The sequence below is a fragment of the Eucyclogobius newberryi genome, unplaced genomic scaffold (genome assembly GCF_026437365.1).
Source record: "Eucyclogobius newberryi isolate DKJ021-1_F unplaced genomic scaffold, fEucNew1.0.hap1 SCAF_9, whole genome shotgun sequence".
NCBI lineage: Eukaryota > Metazoa > Chordata > Actinopteri > Gobiiformes > Gobiidae > Eucyclogobius > Eucyclogobius newberryi.
In genome coordinates, this window is record NW_027316532.1 from 23,475,817 (window position 1) to 23,493,313 (window position 17,497).

Here is a 17,497-nt window from a genome sequence, read left to right on the forward strand (position 1 = left end):
ATTAGGTGTGGAACCAGACACAACGCTCACAAAATGAGATCAAATGAAATTAGAATAAATGGTGCAGATCAGTTGACAATTTTGGCCTTACCGTTTTTTTCCCAGTCACTTTAGCACTGCTTTTTGGCACAACGGCTCCTTCGTTTATGCTTTTTGTAACAACCAACTGTGAAGGTGGTAATTTCACTGGTCCTTTACGTTTATGACGATTTGAAACCTATACTCAGGTGCTGTAAAGTGTCATAAAACATGTGCCACGTTTGCAATCTAAATTCAAAATCCGCGTTAAGCAATGCAGCTTTTCCACGTCGTACATCACAGTGATTTACACGATCAAAAGCCCCTAAAGCCACGTCCAGTCGACCCTGTGTCTGGTTCAACACAGTATCACAGGCCCTGAAAAGTAATGAGCTCTTGTGGGCCAAGCTTAGCAGCGCTCAAGCAGCCACGCAGAGGTTAAGCAAACAGGCAGGAGGATCACCCGGGCTTAAGCCTCTTCATGCACCCTACGAGAAGAAGATCGTCCACTTCTGATAAAGGGACGGAGGTCGGGAGCGGACGAAGATAAAGGAGCCACCGACAAACACGCGGGCTTCCAAGTGCGCGGCGTATTTCCCAGTCGACGCGGACGGGCCGAGAGTTCAGCAAAACACTGCCGACCTACGTGCAGTCTTTTCATTACTTTTAAATAAACACGTTCGGAGAGATTTCTTCCCTTGTCGAGAGCCTTGCGTTTAGCGGGTCTCCGATCCCCTGCTGGGAGGTGAAGGGCAGATCGTTTTCATTTCCTGCGCCGCCGAAATCTGTGTGAAATAACAAGAGAGCGACGGACGGAGGGAGGAGAGGGATAGGAGGAGACGGGGAAAAGGTGAAATATCAGAGGGAACTGCCACCAAGATGATTTGTGCCCCCCCCCCGCGCAGTACGAAGGCGACGCCCAAGCTTCAACGAGCCAGCAGCGATCGCTAGTAGAAAAGTACATTTTTTGGTAGAGCATGGTATCAAATGTACTTGTATTGCTATCCCACATCTTTCCACTAGCGTAACTGCAAATCTGACCACAAAAATCTACTCCCACTCAAGTCATTGTGCACAGTCATTTTGTCTTGTTACCACTGCCAGGATCTTGTGTCTAACAGGATGATGTTTTTTACTGTCCCACGACTTAGAGCATAAAAGGTATTACAGACGCACCAACAAGGTATTTGTATATTTGACATTTGCAAAACTGCAGAACATATTAATTTCTACGTGGATTTTGCAAGCTCGAATTTTAAAAAACAAGCAATACTATGTCTACCCTTTTTGCCATTTCTAAGCCAATACTAACATTACTCCAACTACAACTTTGCTAGAACAAAAGTGTGCTTGTCTAAACGGATAAATGGTGTTGCATGTGTCTGGAAAGGCATCTGGAGTAATACCTGAGCCAAATGAAAATGCCACGACTGCGAATTACATTGTCTTAATAGCAAGGATACGGTATGTCTTTGACTCCATTCAGGCCTTGAATTCGGATGATAATTGCCATGTATGGTAAAGCTATTCAATTCGATCGGGTCTGCCAAAATGCTTTTACGCGTTTAATGAGAGCCGAGCCGGAGCTTTGAGCCCTCGCCAAAGTTCAAGGTGTTAAATCCAGTGACTTTCGCAGACACTCGTAAATACCGCGCTCGTGGACTTGCTGAAGACGTACATACATGCAGACATCGTTTTTAAACAGCCGATGCGAGATGTTCAAACTGCCCTGACACTGAAATATTTCCTGTGTGCCATCAAAATGTGCAACTGATGAGAAAAACGTTTGAACACACAGAACCAGTGATTTCCCAGTGGTTTTGCAGTCGTCCGACGAGCAGCTTGGACGGTTGACACTTGACGGGACAAATGATCGCACATGTTTAACTCGTGCGGTCAACGGAAGACTACGGAAGATGTAGTTGCAACCAAACACGGGTCGTAGAGTTTGAATGTTCCTGTAGTTTTGGCGTATTGTAGGTGTTTCGAATTCGAGGGAAGAAAGATTTGCCTTGGGGGCCCTCGCCGCTTCTCTGCCACTCGGCCTAAACTATTGAGGGTCTCACAACATTGGCACGCAGCTGAACTCACATCCACCAATGTTCTTTGTATCGCCGGCATGAAATGGAAGGTGAAAAGAGGAAATTCAGACTGGTCAAGAGTAAGAACACATGTAGTAACAAGAACAGTGCACCAGCAGTGGACAAGGGAGCGTAGGGGTCTTAGGGAGACACTTTTCATGATGGAAGCGCAATGTGTTTTTTGTGAAATTGAACCACTTGTGCTCAGCTGACAGGTACGTTTATTGTTTTTCTTTACTCCTTTTTACTCCTCAAAGCGCCTACAAGCTCTGATCACGCGGTGCACGTTTCTGTCGTGACGCCGGGCAAGTTTTGAGGGAGTAATGCGGACGAGGGCTGCGAGATTAACCGCCAGCGAATCGAAATTTGAACGAACGCAAGTAGCAAATCGCAAAAGGCTGCAGTTTTTGAACAGCTAAATCATTCTAATTCTGCATAAAAACTGCTAACTATAGTTTAGATCTGTACAAACTCTCTGTAAGTCTTTTAGTCGCATGTCAGTTCATAAGCCTTTTTGTCAATTTGCGTTTAAATCCCAAATCCAAAGGCAATCACAATTCTTGTCTGTTAAAAAATCGCAATTCCACATTTTTCCGAATGCGGAACTGATTTGGCCTCCGTGGTCCTGCCTCAGACATTTTTTTCCTTTTCTATTCCAGATTCAGTTTAATGTTATCCAGTTGGCTCAAGAGCAATCATTTACAATACAATCCCTCTGTGGCTCCAGGGCCCTAAGCAGCTGCAAAGTAGGAGTAGCATTAGGTCAGTTTTACTTTTGATTTTCCACAGCTCAAAGGATTATCAATAGCACTGACGCTAGAGTACGTACAGTATTTGCATAGAAGTCACATAAAAAAGACAAGCTATACTTTCTGCATTTGTTCCGATGAGTGCGAAGTCGACGAAACAAACCCGAGACAGATCCCGTCTTGAGTGGTTGAGTGAAGTGTCTGGGCAAACACTCATTGTTGGCTGACGTGAAGCCTGACTGGAGAACAATGTGCCAAATCCTTTAGTTAAACAAACCCACTAAGCACAAGTACATGCTTCACTTAACACTCGGGTCAAAGGCAGCGGACAAAGTTCCTAAATAGACCAACAATTACAGATTTCATACAGATGTTCTCAAGCTTTGGCACGTCTGATAATTGACTTGCAGCAAACTAATTCGGATCAGTCGTCCAGGAAGCGGAACTACAAATCCAGATGTGTATTAAACCTGTCACGTAGGAGCTTTACTTTGAAATGTACATTGAAATACTGTGCAAGACATTTACATTCGTGTTCATATCACTTTAGCAGATCTCCTAAATGCACGCGGTGGTCAATGTAGGCTTGTTAAAACCAGCAGCTTGAACTAAAATCCATTTTAGAGGGACTAATCTTCAAAAGACAGAATTCCACAACTTCAGAGCCTAAAGGGATTAAAGCAATAGGCTCTGATTGTAATTATTACCGGGCAATAAAAAGTCAGAAAGAGTTGAGAAGACTGGTCTTAGTGCGGGGCGTAAACATTAAAATGAAGTGGAACCAAACATACCGTCGGTGTATTTACAGAGAGTGGAGGAAGCACTGGGCCGTTTCACCTTCCACATAAATCACCAGAAGGACCATAAAATATGATTTCCTGTAATCCAACGAGGGTCTTTCCATGTCTCTCATTGTGGCACAACAGGCTATTAACCTCATTTAGACTTCAAGGGCTAAAACAGCAGCAGAATACTATGGAAAGGAAACATTGGGGGAATTACGGTAGCTGTGATGAGGAGCCATAGTGACAAACACATACAAAAGAGTGGGAAGAGAGTACATGTTGAACGGAAAGCAAAAATATGCACAACGTCCCAGGAACAACAATATTTTGCATGTGAAAGCAAATTACTTGTTAGTAAATTTTGATCACTCACAGCGATAAACGTTTAAATCAATAAACGGTTAGTATTTTTAAGTTAATAGCTAGTACAATTCCATTTCTAAATATAGAAGTATGCAACATAAGAAGGCATCAAATGAATAAAACTGGAATGAATCACAGTTTTTGGTCAGGTTTGTCTTATACACACTTTATGGCATCGTGAGATTTAGTCGCACCTTTTTTCATATTTTTGACCGGGGTGCGACTTGTACTTATATTTATACTTATATACTTACACTCCGGAGCGACTTATATGTGATATTATTTGTCATTTTCACACTTGCAACCGCATTTCATACTCTAGTGCAACTTGTATATGTTTTTTTCTTCTCTATTATGCATTTTTTGGCTGGTGCGACTTATACTCCGGTGCGACTCCGGAAAATACGGTATTCAAAATTCAATTCAATTCAAAGTCAAAATATCTCAAAGAATATGACTGTTTGATGACTGAACAAAGTCATGTGCAAAAAGTAGTTCCAAATGGAGGCAAAAAGCAGTGTGGAAAAAATAATTAAGTCTAAAGAGTGAAGTCTAAAGGCTAAAGGAGATGGCGGTAAATGCACCTTTGCTACAGTAGGTGGCGTTGATGTAAAACTTGGATGCCAACCGCCATAAATCACCAAAGAAGAAGAAGAAGAAACGCACCTTTGCTGTTGGCTGCCAGCTGCCAACAACAATGCAAACATTTTAATAAAGTTAGTGAGATGTCCATTGATGTCCTTTCGACACATTGCTGAAAGGTAGAAGTATGTTTATGCTATACTTCTCTGAAAAGCAGTTTTTAAAGTGTGTTTTAAGCACTGCCGCGTTCGTGTACAAAGAGCTAATTGTGTCCGGCCTGTCCATCCGCTCGCACCGGTCGACTCTCGAGCGCTGGACGCGACGCAAACGGGACTTAAAAAAAGATTTACTGTGACACACATCATTTCAAAAGCCGCGTTTCACCCCCGATAAACGAACGCGGCGTAGATCCCCGCGCATTAGGACCCCGTAAGTCGAGGAGCGATTTGATGAACGCGCAGTGAGGACGTGGACCGCGTGAAATGTAAATCTCTCCTATTCCCCGCGGTCCTTAAATGCATCGCGCCAAAGTTTGTGTGGGAAATTGATACGCGGCATGTGCGTGTTATTCCATTAGGCTCATTAAAGTGTCATTTTGTCATCAGCACACTCTGGGCGCTCAAGGTTTGCAGCAAAGGAGCCATTGTGCCGCTGTGTAAAGTTCAGTCCGGCTACTTTTTTGTACGACAGTGGCAATTTGTCTTATATCCGCGTAGAAAAGTATCGAAACAGACGATACTTATAGCCTGTATGTGTGAGATACGGGTCAGCCAATGTCCCGTAAGTCTTGTGAAGGTGTATTTTTTCATTTCAATACCTCAAGTGAAAGTGTATTTTTGGAGGAAAGGGAGTTACAGGTCAGAGTGTTTTGTGTCAATCCCAAGTCTGTATAAATAATGAGATTTATGCTAAATCAACGGTCGAAGCGCGGAACACTAAATGTTGTTGGATGATTTGCAAGGCTGACTTTAGATTGAAAACGTCAAAACTGCACTGTAAAGAAGCTAACAACTAAGGCATATTTCAAGTTTAATCAAGAATTTATTTATTTTTTAATGTCAATTGATACAAATTGTGCAAAATGCTGACCATTTATTCATGCATTTCTTTTACCTATGAATTTGTCATTACTTCCAACACAACGTTTTATTCTGAACGCATCATGACATGTTATATGACCATTACTTTGTGCAAATTGAAAAGAAATACCGTCAATTTACTTTAGTAGATTATACATTATGGGGGAAATATTGTGTAAAATCAACTTTTATGCGTTTTAACCACGTTTTAATGGTGTTTCCCCGACACTAGCTTAATCTGAGTTTGTATTCTTGAAATATTCTGCATTGTAATCCGATATTTGTCTCGCTGCTGTGGCCGATGACCGATATTTGCAGATATCGAAATCAGTTTAGCAAAATCCACGCATTACACAGATGTAGTCAAGTCAAAAGATTCAATTGACCATTTTCTAAAGCTGCGTGCGTTCCTTAAACGGACATCTGCCTCTGTAATTTGATGTAATGGGATTGGAAATTTTGTGGCAGCCCAAACATCTCCATTGACCCGCAGTTTGCACAACGAACGGTCTGCAGTTTTTTCTCTTCCCCTCTGCGACGGACGACCAGAGTGTGCACACAGTAAATTGCAGGAAAAAGGCTTTCACACTCGACTACAGTTCTGGCACGAGTTTTGTCGAAAGTGTCCATCCAGGATCCCGGGTGAACTGCCTTTAGCCCCTCCGCCGACTACAAAAAACCAAGCCTGCAACTCAAAAGTACGACACCAGGAAATCGGAGTTGCTTTCTGCCAATTTACACTTCTGGACCGTTCCTACGAAGACCGTAAAAAGTAGCAGAAATGCCTCGGGATTGAACGCAAACTGAAAGCAAACTTTTGGCGACTTATTACCAGAGCGTTCTCGGATGCAACGACAACATTTACCGGCACAACAATTTCATACGATGCGAATTGCGTAGCTAACCACAACTATGTACCGATATTTGATATGCAAAAGCCTGTTGGCGGTGTATTAGTTGTACAATTACCACACACTTATGCTAATAATGTCTGCCCCATGGCTACGAGGAAGTACAGGAACACTTAGGACTCAAGGTGAAAGTGAATGGGCGACTTGAAACTGTTTGTGCCATTGATTTATGGTTATGTTCTGATTATATTGAAAAAATAATAAGGTTTATGGGCCTCTCAGAACGATCCACTCCTACATCTGCTTCACACGGTCCTAATTGGGTCAAACAAGGGCCAATCAGGACGTATCTTTTTATGCTGTTGGTGTACGAAGTGTCTATGGATGTAAAGAATAAGGTTTGTCACATTCAAACTGTAAGTACAAAAAAAAATACTGCAATTTATTTTGAATGATAATTTTATTGAAAAATGTTAATTTTTTACTATTATTTTAGTAACATATTGCTCACTTTTTGTGTATACTTCTCAATATTTGAATAAACATAACTTTACAAATAAAATAAAAATATATAAATAAAATGTAATCATATGTATTATTCCTTTACATCTATACATGCAGATAACTCGCCCAAACCCAACATATTGTGAACTTTTTAGCAATCTGTGCTTTTTATAGTGGATACTTTTTACTTTTACTTTATTACATTTGAGAGCAGGCGGCTGTACTTTCAGTCAAAATTTCAAACTGAACTCAAAAGTATAACGCACGTTCATGGCATCATCCGGCGTGAACATGTTGAGTTCAAGCCGTAGCTTTTCCGCAAACCAAAATGTATAATTAAAATTCTTATGTAAAAATAAGGAAAGTTATTGGAATTACTATTCAAAAATGAGCACAATTCTTTATCAAAATCATTACATTTAACGTTTTAACAAAATCTATGTGAAATACTTTTACTCTTTACTTTCAATGCACATTTTTAAACAGGTATTTCAAAACCTTTACTTAAGTAGATGAAATGCTACTTTTACTTGATACGTTTTTGCTCATGCATCTGTACCTTCCACCACTGTATACAAATTCATTCCAATAGCAAAAGTAACCCACACTTATAACTTTCACACAGTTGGAGATAAAACTCGGGTGACAGGATCAATTTAACGAAATTTCCCCTTGTGTGGATATTAAAGGTTTATCTTATCTTATCTTAAATGTGCGAATCAACGAATACGTATATTTCATTTAACTGGTTTACAGCAGTTTACACCTTCCTCTGTCCCATTGGGTCAGAAGGTTATGGTTGTATTGGCAAATCCTTGGTCAATTAAAGACATGCTTCGTGCTTCCATTAATCCACTCAAAGGGGCCACGGTGCAGTGCTGCCAAAAGCTCTGAAAACTATGAAGTACCTCTACAATCCAACCAAATATCTGACCAAAACTGCGCTTACATGACCACAAGTTCATACACAAACTCACGCAAACACAACAGACCTAAAAAACTAGGCAATCACATGTAAAAAAAAGATAGAATTACACCTCAATCCACTCCCAAATCCTTATAATCCCAGCAAAGTGACTCAACCGATAAAAATGTCGGTCGACGAAGACACCGCGGACCTACAAGTCGACCAAGAGAGCAAAGAACAACTGACAATGAAAACGGCTCGTACGATACGCAATTAAAAACGTTTATTTGGTGAGAAGGCCTAAGCCCGACTAACGCGAGCTAAGCCTCAGCTAAAGTCTATCCACGCAAACCGTCTCCAGAGAATATCAATGACCAAACGGCCGTGGTATTGTTTTAACTCCGGCAGACGCACGCCAGCGCTCGCAGACGCCGCGGTAGCACAAGCTCGCTCAGTCAGTTCCAGTACTTTTAGTGTCAACAGCGCGTCCTGTTGAAAAGTGCAGCCAGGCGGTGCCGCCCGGCGTGATTTATAGCTTTCCCCGAGTGTTATTAAAAGGCTAAATGCGACTCTAAACTGTACCAGCGCAGACCAGACGCCCCGCAGAAGACCTGGTACGAGCGGAGAGGTGAGCGCCGCGGCCTCCGGAGCGTACGCACTGTTTACGCCGCCGATAAACAACGTCGTCAATTTGATTTTATGGACGTGCCAGCGATTATTAGCGGGGAGCTGATGGGAAGAGGGCGGGGCGTGTGGAGTAAAGAGAAGACACCGAAAAAAGAAGTGTGCGTTGTTACGGCAATAAAATGTCCACCGTTATTGCATTTAGCACGCCGGTTGAGTCGCCGCCCTGTAGTTGCATCACATTTGGTTCTGTGTCGGCATCGATTCCTGTCTCGCTAACAATTTGCTGAATGTCCACCCTGCTCGTCACCTCCTCTTTCATACTGCACTGTTAAATAAAGTCCATGGGCCAAAAAAAGAAAAATAAATGCTCATTCTGTCGTTCAATCCCCGACAAGAAGTGACAAGTATTTAAAAAGGATATTATAGCATTCAAACAGGATATACTAGATACTTGTACACGCCCACAAAACAAGACAAAATGACCTTGTCTGAACACTTTTAGAATGATCTTGAGCTACATCAGAGCTAGAATAAGTTACATAAAGAAAGTGCTATTATTTCTGTTGCAAATGTCTATTGTCTGTTTGTCATCGTTGTGTTGTCAAAGTTTGAAATGTTAATATCGTGATGATCGTTGGAAACAAGGCCTTACATTTCTTTGCAGTTCGATCTGAAATGTCAGCATTGCTTGTTGCATAAAGGCCATTGTGCCCATGGCAACGCAACAAAAACATGACCCCCCATTGCTGGCCCACACCATTGATCACATGGTTAATTGCAAACTGATAATGTTCAAAGAGGCCACAGAAATGCCGCCAGGGCTCATTCAGTCTGCCTCGGGGCATCTGTGGTGAGGGCTGCAATAATGTAACGCCATATGAAAAAAATATACAACAACCGTATACTTCAGTCACATTTAGTGGGGGCAGAATCGGCCCTGCGGTGTTGAAATGTCGCCGTTTTGCCTCGCGGAAAACCATCTCAACACACGAAATCCAATGTCACGGGCACGGAACGCCTCCGAAGAGTGCGGCTAATACAAGACAAATGCGGCGGTTTCCATTGGCCCGGGCCAGGCGCGGCGGTCACGGGAGCGGGGCCGCGCCTCTGCTCTTTTCTGCACTCATTCATTACATTTAATTTGATATGATTCAGCAAAATGACTGAGGAGAATGACTTGCACACCTGATTTAAACCAGAGGGAAGTGTGGACCACAGACTGAGTTACACACAGTATGCGATGCAGATGGGCTTCAGTTTAGGTGATCATATCTAAACTAACTATTACATTCCATATTGTGAAGTAGTGGCAGTATTTATCGCTTGACTTTGCAAGTGAGATGCATTTACTTTAACTATAAATCAACAGATATATAAGTCAAGATGTGGCATAAATAGTGGCAGTATTGGTAATTGGTCATATTTTAAAGCCATTTTATCATTACTACACCTTAATTTGCCTTAATAAAGCATTAACAAAGACTTAATTCATGCTGAACATAGAGTTTAGTAAGCGTGATTCAGGCTCAAGTAACTAACTACTTTTAATTAAGCTGAGGGTTTAGTATTAGTGAGTCATTACTAAGCCTGAATCATTCTTTGCTCACAATGAATTAAGTCTGTTCATGCTTTATTAAGACAGGAATAAGTGTAGTTATTATCATAAACTGTTTTACAAAATTCACAAAATATTTCATCTGTCTGTATTGTGATTTTAATGCATACTTTCATGCTCTGTAAAACACTTTGAATTACTTTATGTACAAATGGTGCTTTACAATCAAACATGAGTAGCAATAGTAATAGTTTGTAGATCAAAGTAGATGTTTTATGAGCTTTTGCACGAAGACTTTCAAGACAATTTCACCACGGCGTAATAGTATGTTGAAGTAACATGTTTTTTCCTGTACATTGTCTGTAATTAAAGCTTGGAGAACAGACAGGGCCGGCCCAGCCTATAAGCGAACCAAGCAGCCGCGTAGGGCCCCGAGGCGTTAATAGGGCCCCCAATCTGGCAACCCGTCTTATGCGAAGTGCAAGAGCAGCGTGCGCCACTAGTGTAGTAGCGCTGCTGGCGCGGCAGCGACACACAGCCGTTACATATAACGCACAAACCACGTTTATTTGTAATGACAATCTGGCAACCAAGACACCAAACCTGCGCTGATTGGTCAACTTCATTGTGCGCGAGCAGAACGAGAGCAAAACATAAACACAACACAACGTGGTTCCTGCGTGGTCCTCATGTCCAGAGGAATATATCCCCCCGATGCCGAAAAACGAAAGAAGAAACTTCTTGACGATGTAAAGAAACTGCAAACTCAACAACACTCTCCAGGTATTGAACTTCTCTTACAAAGAGACGGTTAATGCTGTTGTTTGAAACAACACGATTCTGTCACGTTAGTTCGCTCAGGCTGGAGGAAACGAGAGCTCTGCACCGCGCATAATGTGTGAATGAAAGATAATAAGCTTAACATTTACACCAGCCCGTGTCAGCTGCAGGTGAGGCCGGGGAGGGGCCTCTATGGCCCAGGACACTAAGAGGCGGAGATCCGGTCCGGACGAGCGCCGTCTCGTCCAGAACCTCTGACGTGAGACTTTGGAGTGAACAGTGTGCGGCCCCTGTCCCGGGCCCCTGTCCCGGGCCCCTGTCCCGGGCCCCTGTGCAGCCTCAGTCAGAGATGAGCGGGTTTGAGTTTGCGTCCCCTCTCCCTCACATCACCATGTGTGAGATCAATCGTGACTCGTGATGTCTGTTTGACTTCTTAACGTGGAATGAGAGGAACGTAAAGGTTTATGCACGTAAGGTCCATCAGCCAATCACATCGCAGCATTGTTTCACGCAGGAGTCCAGTGTGTGACGTTCTGATCAGAACAAACATTTATATTGTAATTAACTTTTAATAGAGCAATAAAACATTTACATTTATTTAAAAAGCATCATTAGACTATTTGTTATAAATTATAATAAATTGATAGTGAAAAATAACCAGACATATTATGATTACGTCTGTTATAGAATAATACTATATATTTTTATACAAAAGTGGCAAAGCTGCAGAAACGCAGTCGCTTCACTAAAGCGAGGTTTGGACCTTCACTTCTCGTTCTGGTCATTCTCTGGGAATAACATGTTTGCACTGTGTAGCTTTATGAGTGTTATCAAGCAATGCTTATGCCATTTGTTTAATTTAATATAACTTGTTTTGTCACTTTGGCAAGAAGGAACAGTTTTTAGCATTACAACCTCAACTTTTTACTCTTACTTTAGCCGGCTGGACCACATTAAAATGCAGCAGAAGACCCAAAAAAGGTCTGAAAATCTCTGGCCCCCAGACCCCCCCTGTTCATTAGTTTAAACTAATGTGCTAATGTGGCTGTCGACCCTTAACGCCCACAAATACGCCCAAAAACATATCTGGGACGTGTGTTATTTGTACAGGGAGTAGAGGTGATGTCAGCGGAATACCAAGTTGCATTGTGGGATTTAAGTTATCAATATTTGAGCTTGTGAGGTGTTGAGAATAAACTAACTGGCAAACGGATGCCCTGGAGTTTTGGTGCTCTTTGTTTGCGTTGAAGAAAGTTCCCATATGTGAATTGTTTACTGACAATGGCAATAAAACTGATTCTGATGACGTGGTGAGGGGCCCCCAAAAATGTTTTCGCTTAGGGCCCCCTGAAGGCTTGGGCCGGCCCTGAGAACAGAGACAAACAAACCCAAACGCCTTACAGATATGTAAGGTTGTCACAAAGGAGGCAACAAGCCACTTAAACCTGGAGAAAATCAACAAAATCAACCCTTATTTCAAGCAAACAACAACTTGAGCAGAGTCTATACCTTTCTCACATTCAATCCGTGCTTATTTACCCACTAATGACACGTTAACTGCCAGCGTGAACCCGCGACTTATCTTCCGATCACACTTAATTATGGAGATCTGTTCCGGGGACAATTGCCGCCCAGCTGACCAGTTAAGAGCCCCCCCATTGTCCCCCCACCGCGGAGTCAAGTCCCACTCAATGGTCAGTCGTCCCGCTAAGGCTGAGGCTGCTGAATCACACACACACACACACAAAAAGAAAAAGCAAAGAGGATCATCCAAGACAAAGATGAGTTTAGACGAGAAAGAAAAAGTCATCATCGCACATTAAAAAGACGCAATAAAGAGGAAAGTGTGCGTGATTTAATGTTGCAAGGACTTTACCAGACGCGCGTGAGTCCGAGGCGCAGAGGAGCAGCAGCGGGACCCAGAGAACACGGGCTGGACATCTCATCCAACGGCACGGGCGCGTCTCTGTCCGATGTGGGTACATTCCTCCGGCTGTGCGCGTCTTCTTCACATCCACAGCCACAAGAAGCTCCTTTCCTTTTCTTTTCTTTTCAACTTCTTTAAGAAACTCTTAACGGTGTGGAAAGGTCACCCGCTCGCGTGCTCCTCAGGCTCTCCAGGTGAAAGGTCCCGTGCGTAAAAAGGCGGTGGGACGTTCTGGTCTGGTGCGCGTTTTTCCCCCCTCGTCTGCGGTCCCGGTCCCGCGTCTCTGCCTCTGTCCGGACTGAGCGCGTTTCTCTCCCCGCAAACGTCTGTGACTGAGTGGAGAAGTGCCGCCGCTGCTGCTGCTGCTGCTGCTGTCCACAGGCTCCACGGGGCCCCACATGGCTCTGATTAGCCAATGTGCGACATCTAGCGGCGGGTGTGGGAACTGACGGCAGCAATGCACACGGAGCATGTTTTTAAATCTGTTTCAAGTCTGTTTTTGTTGCATTTTCTTTCTTTTTCTTTTGTAATATAAAACATGAAACATGGGACGAACACAGAACACGACCAGAAACCAAAATTTAAAATAAAAATATGTATAGAAATTAAATCAACTAGACAATAACTCATGTTAAGCAACATTAAGATAAAGATAAGCCTTTATTTGTCCAACTATGGGAAAATGCTAATGTTGCAACACAGATTAGGTACAGAAACAGATTAGGTATTATAATTATATTTTTTTTTAACAGAAAACTCTAATAAAAAACTCTTACAAAAACAATTATTAAAAAAACACTTGTTCTCTTAATAAAAAATGGCTAAATGAAAAGGAAATTTGCTCCAAAGTATTCAAATTTGTTCAGTTCCAAGTTAAGTCTGAATATAATTTCATTTCCATTTTTCTGATGTCCTTTACAATATCAGTCCAGTCCTCGATCGTTGGTGAGGTTTGTGTCATCCATGTCTTTATTTTATTGCATTCTCATTGTTTATATTTCACTATTATTCAGTGTTTAATATTGCATCACATCGCTGAAGCATTTTACAAGTTTTGTCAATTCTTTGTGAACTTTTTTTGATTCTGAAAAAGAGATTTTGCTGCCCTGTATGATGTTTTTCTCGTGCAGAAATGAAGACGTTTTGGGTGTGCATGGTTCAAGGGCTGTAATATGTTCTCTCTGGGGGTTACGACTGATAAGTTATGTTCTATTATCTTACATGTCCCTCCACAGTCAACATTATGTCCCTCTTAATAAAGCTGTGATCTGCCACTGCATTAAACTGCCACATGAGTGATAAAATGTTGTGGCAATTCAGGGTTAGTCCTGATGTCCTCTTCTCAGAATCACGAGGAACCACTATTAACGCCTCAAAAACACATTTTCATAACAAATAAAACACCATCTCTTCCTCACACATTGAATTTAAACAATACAGGCAACATTTTCCCTCCCCATCTCAGTCCAAAAGTGCTGTAATCATTCAGTTACATTTACTTAAGTCACTTTTTAAAGAAATTGTACTTTGTGGCGTTGTTTTGGGACCGCATACGTTTATTTCTACTTCAAACTATATTTATTTTGAAGTAAAAGTCGTCTTATCACTGTGAGTAAATCTAAAAGTGACAAAACTAAACGATTTGAACATCTGTCCTTTCAAATACACTCATTTCATCTTCAGTTACACAATTTTATTCTTGGAGTGGAGACATCGTTCCCCCAAATACTTGGACCTGGACCACGACTTTGTAATTGTTTTTAATCTTTCTTGAGTAAATGTTTGGCTGCTGTTTCCATCTCTGTCCAGAATGTTGCCGTCGTCCTAGTAACAAATGTAAAAAAACCAGCACAAAGTTTCTTCATCGTTACTTCACGTTCCAAAATAATTATTCTAAAATATTCTCTTGTAAAAATGCAAGTCTGCCGTAAAACAATACATTTACTTGCATCTGAATTCATATAATAATAGTTTATAATAATAGGACTCACTTTCTCAGACGAGCTGCCTTCAATTAACGAGTCTCTGAGAACATCACGTCATTATTATGAGGTACGGCTCTGACAACGGCTTATCCTCTTTGAAACACGGGCCCAGAAAATAAATGTGTCCTGGAAATCCATGAGAATAACTGTCACGGGGCTGACTTTGGTTGCTTTAAGATTAAGCCTTTGAAAATTAACTTTTGATTTGTTTTCGAGCACAAGTAAATGAACTGAAGCTGAAGGAAGCAGTGCTGTGTCTTTTAAACAAAGTACAGGCAAATACATTTATTTCAGTGATGGAATTAGAAGAAGTCTACTTTGAAGTAATAGTATTTGGACATGGAGACTGAGCAAAGGCAGACTCCACATTAAAGCAGCTTCAACTTTCCTCAAGAGCACAAGTGTGTGATTGTGGGGGTCTGTCGGCTTCGGGGGCTTTTGCAAACAAAACCAGAGCAAAATAATTCAATATTAAAAGTGAACCGTGCAACTTTTCTGGTCGTGGGTCCACTTCCTGGTGCTTGGAGATATTGTTGCTTTGCCTTTTCCGGGAAAAGCTCTTATATCTATTTTACACATATTAAATTACAAAAGTTTTTATTGCAAAGAAAGTTGGCTTCCTAGAGACAAACAGTGTTATTCCCGTGAAAGTGGTCACCTCGCCACAGACCTAACGTGTAACTTGACCCAGCGGTGTCACCTGCTCGTCTCCATGGAGATAGTTCATCGTCATTCAGCTTCCTGCTTCCACAGTTCTCAGAATACTTTTACACATTAAAAGGCAGTGAAAAGTATTGGTATTGTGCGTGCAAAGTTGAATTATGATCTACGCCCGTGAAGATGAGATATTTTGCTGGGATTGTCATATTGTAATGTAAAGTATTTTTTTGCTGATCGCTGTACTCAAACACTCTCCTCTTATTGGTCTGCATGAGTGAGAGACACATTCATTCAACCAATCACAGTGAACTATCAGAAGCAGCAGTTTGCAGATAATATCAACTGCATAAATGCATTAGATACATTGCCTCATTGTGGGACAAATAAAGCTCTTATTTAAGATAAGATAAGATAAGATAATCCTTTATTGTCCACACATGGGGAAATTTCATTGTTGCAACACAGGTAGATACAGAGGAAAAGAACAGATAAAGAAGTTTGAAAAACACTCTCAATAGAAGAACTCTTATAAACAAAAACGCCTATAGACAAAACCTCCCATTTCCCAACAAGGGATGGAGGGGAAAAATAATAAAGATAAAAATGTTTTTATTGTTATTATGATCAAATCAAAATTGTGATCAAGGCCCTTAAAAAAAAAATAATAATAATACATCTTTTATTTATATAGCGCTTTTCAGGGACCTAAAGACGCTTTGACATATAATATATAAAATAGAGATATGATCTTTATTTTGTAGCCATAGCACCCACTCCTCCTCCTGAAGTAACATGAGTTTATGCATCTTCATTCTCCTCACTTCTCTCACTGCTGATGATTAAGGAGACATCATCCTGTCTGCTGCATGTTTTCACGTCGCTAGGGAAACCTCAGATAAACTCTTCCCCCTCAAAGTCTGATGCCAAATGAAGCATTATGCGTTATTACAGACGTGTCCCTCCAGAGTCTCCACTCAGATAACACACACTTCCTGCTCGTGTCCACTGAAGGATGGAGAGGGACAGAATACTGCAATTCTCTACTTCACAGTATTCATGGCTTTCAGCTTCCTGCTTTTTTTAAACTTTTAATTGCTATGGTAACAGTCCTTCTGAAACCTGTGTCTCACTACTGTGGAAGAGGTAAAAAGGTGCGTCTGATGTAAAAAAATCATATAAATCTAAATGAATGGTGCAATATGTCACTTTTCTGGTAAAGGGTCTACGATGCCTGGAAAGAATGATATCTCTGTGTTTTTTTGAGAAGAGTGTATTCTGAAACCCAGGAAGTCCGCAACCAGCTCATTTCCATGGAGATTTTATCCATCCAAAAAAGGTCATCACAAACATCACAAAAGATCAAGGACTGACATAGTAACAGACGTCGACACACGGAACAACTGACATTCTGACTGAATTTGGAAACGGACGCATTTGAAAGACTTTGGTTGAGTTCTGTTCTGTGTTTTGTTTATGCATAAAATACAAAATAAATAAAATAGAAAAAAAAATAGTATAAAAAATTGATTCTTACTGTAAGCGGGGTTGCCTCTCCACAGATCTGACCTATAACATTCAAGTGGCAGTGCATCCATCAGAAATAGATTAAAACAGCTTTATTTATATTGCACATGCTGAAGCGCTGATTTGTTTTAGTTCCTGTTGGAAGAGCCAACTTATTTTATTTATATTATTATTATTATTATACGATTTATATTTTATTTATTGATGCATTTATGAGACAGGCTACTTTAATTCTGTGAGATGTTATAACCATCACTTCCTAACATTAGGCCTGTTTGTGCTAGTTGTAGAAGTAATATGCATATTTATCATCATTATATTACATTTTATTACTATTGTTGCAAACCAAAGTTGTGACGATAGTTGCAAATGCACTTTAGAACTTTAGGCAAGTCATATATGTGTCACTGACCATTAGAAATGAAACACATTTTAACCCTAAACGTTAAACAGATTATAATTTAGACGCAGATGATGATATCAAGTGGAAGGAACAGTGGGTTCAGAGGTAAACCAGCTC

General features: G+C 41.1%; 1 protein-coding gene across 1 annotated transcript in view; it reads right to left on the reverse strand.

Moving 5' to 3' along the window:
- Nucleotides 1–12,885, reverse strand: part of ror1 (receptor tyrosine kinase-like orphan receptor 1) — a 156,144-nt gene extending 143,259 nt beyond the window's left edge. Inside the window, exon 1 of the mRNA XM_072439164.1 lies at nt 12,758–12,885. Coding sequence (XP_072295265.1) covers nt 12,758–12,866 — 109 coding nt within the window. The 5' untranslated portion in view covers nt 12,867–12,885. The remainder of the gene's footprint in view (nt 1–12,757) is intronic.
- Nucleotides 12,886–17,497: the final 4,612 nt, after the last annotated feature.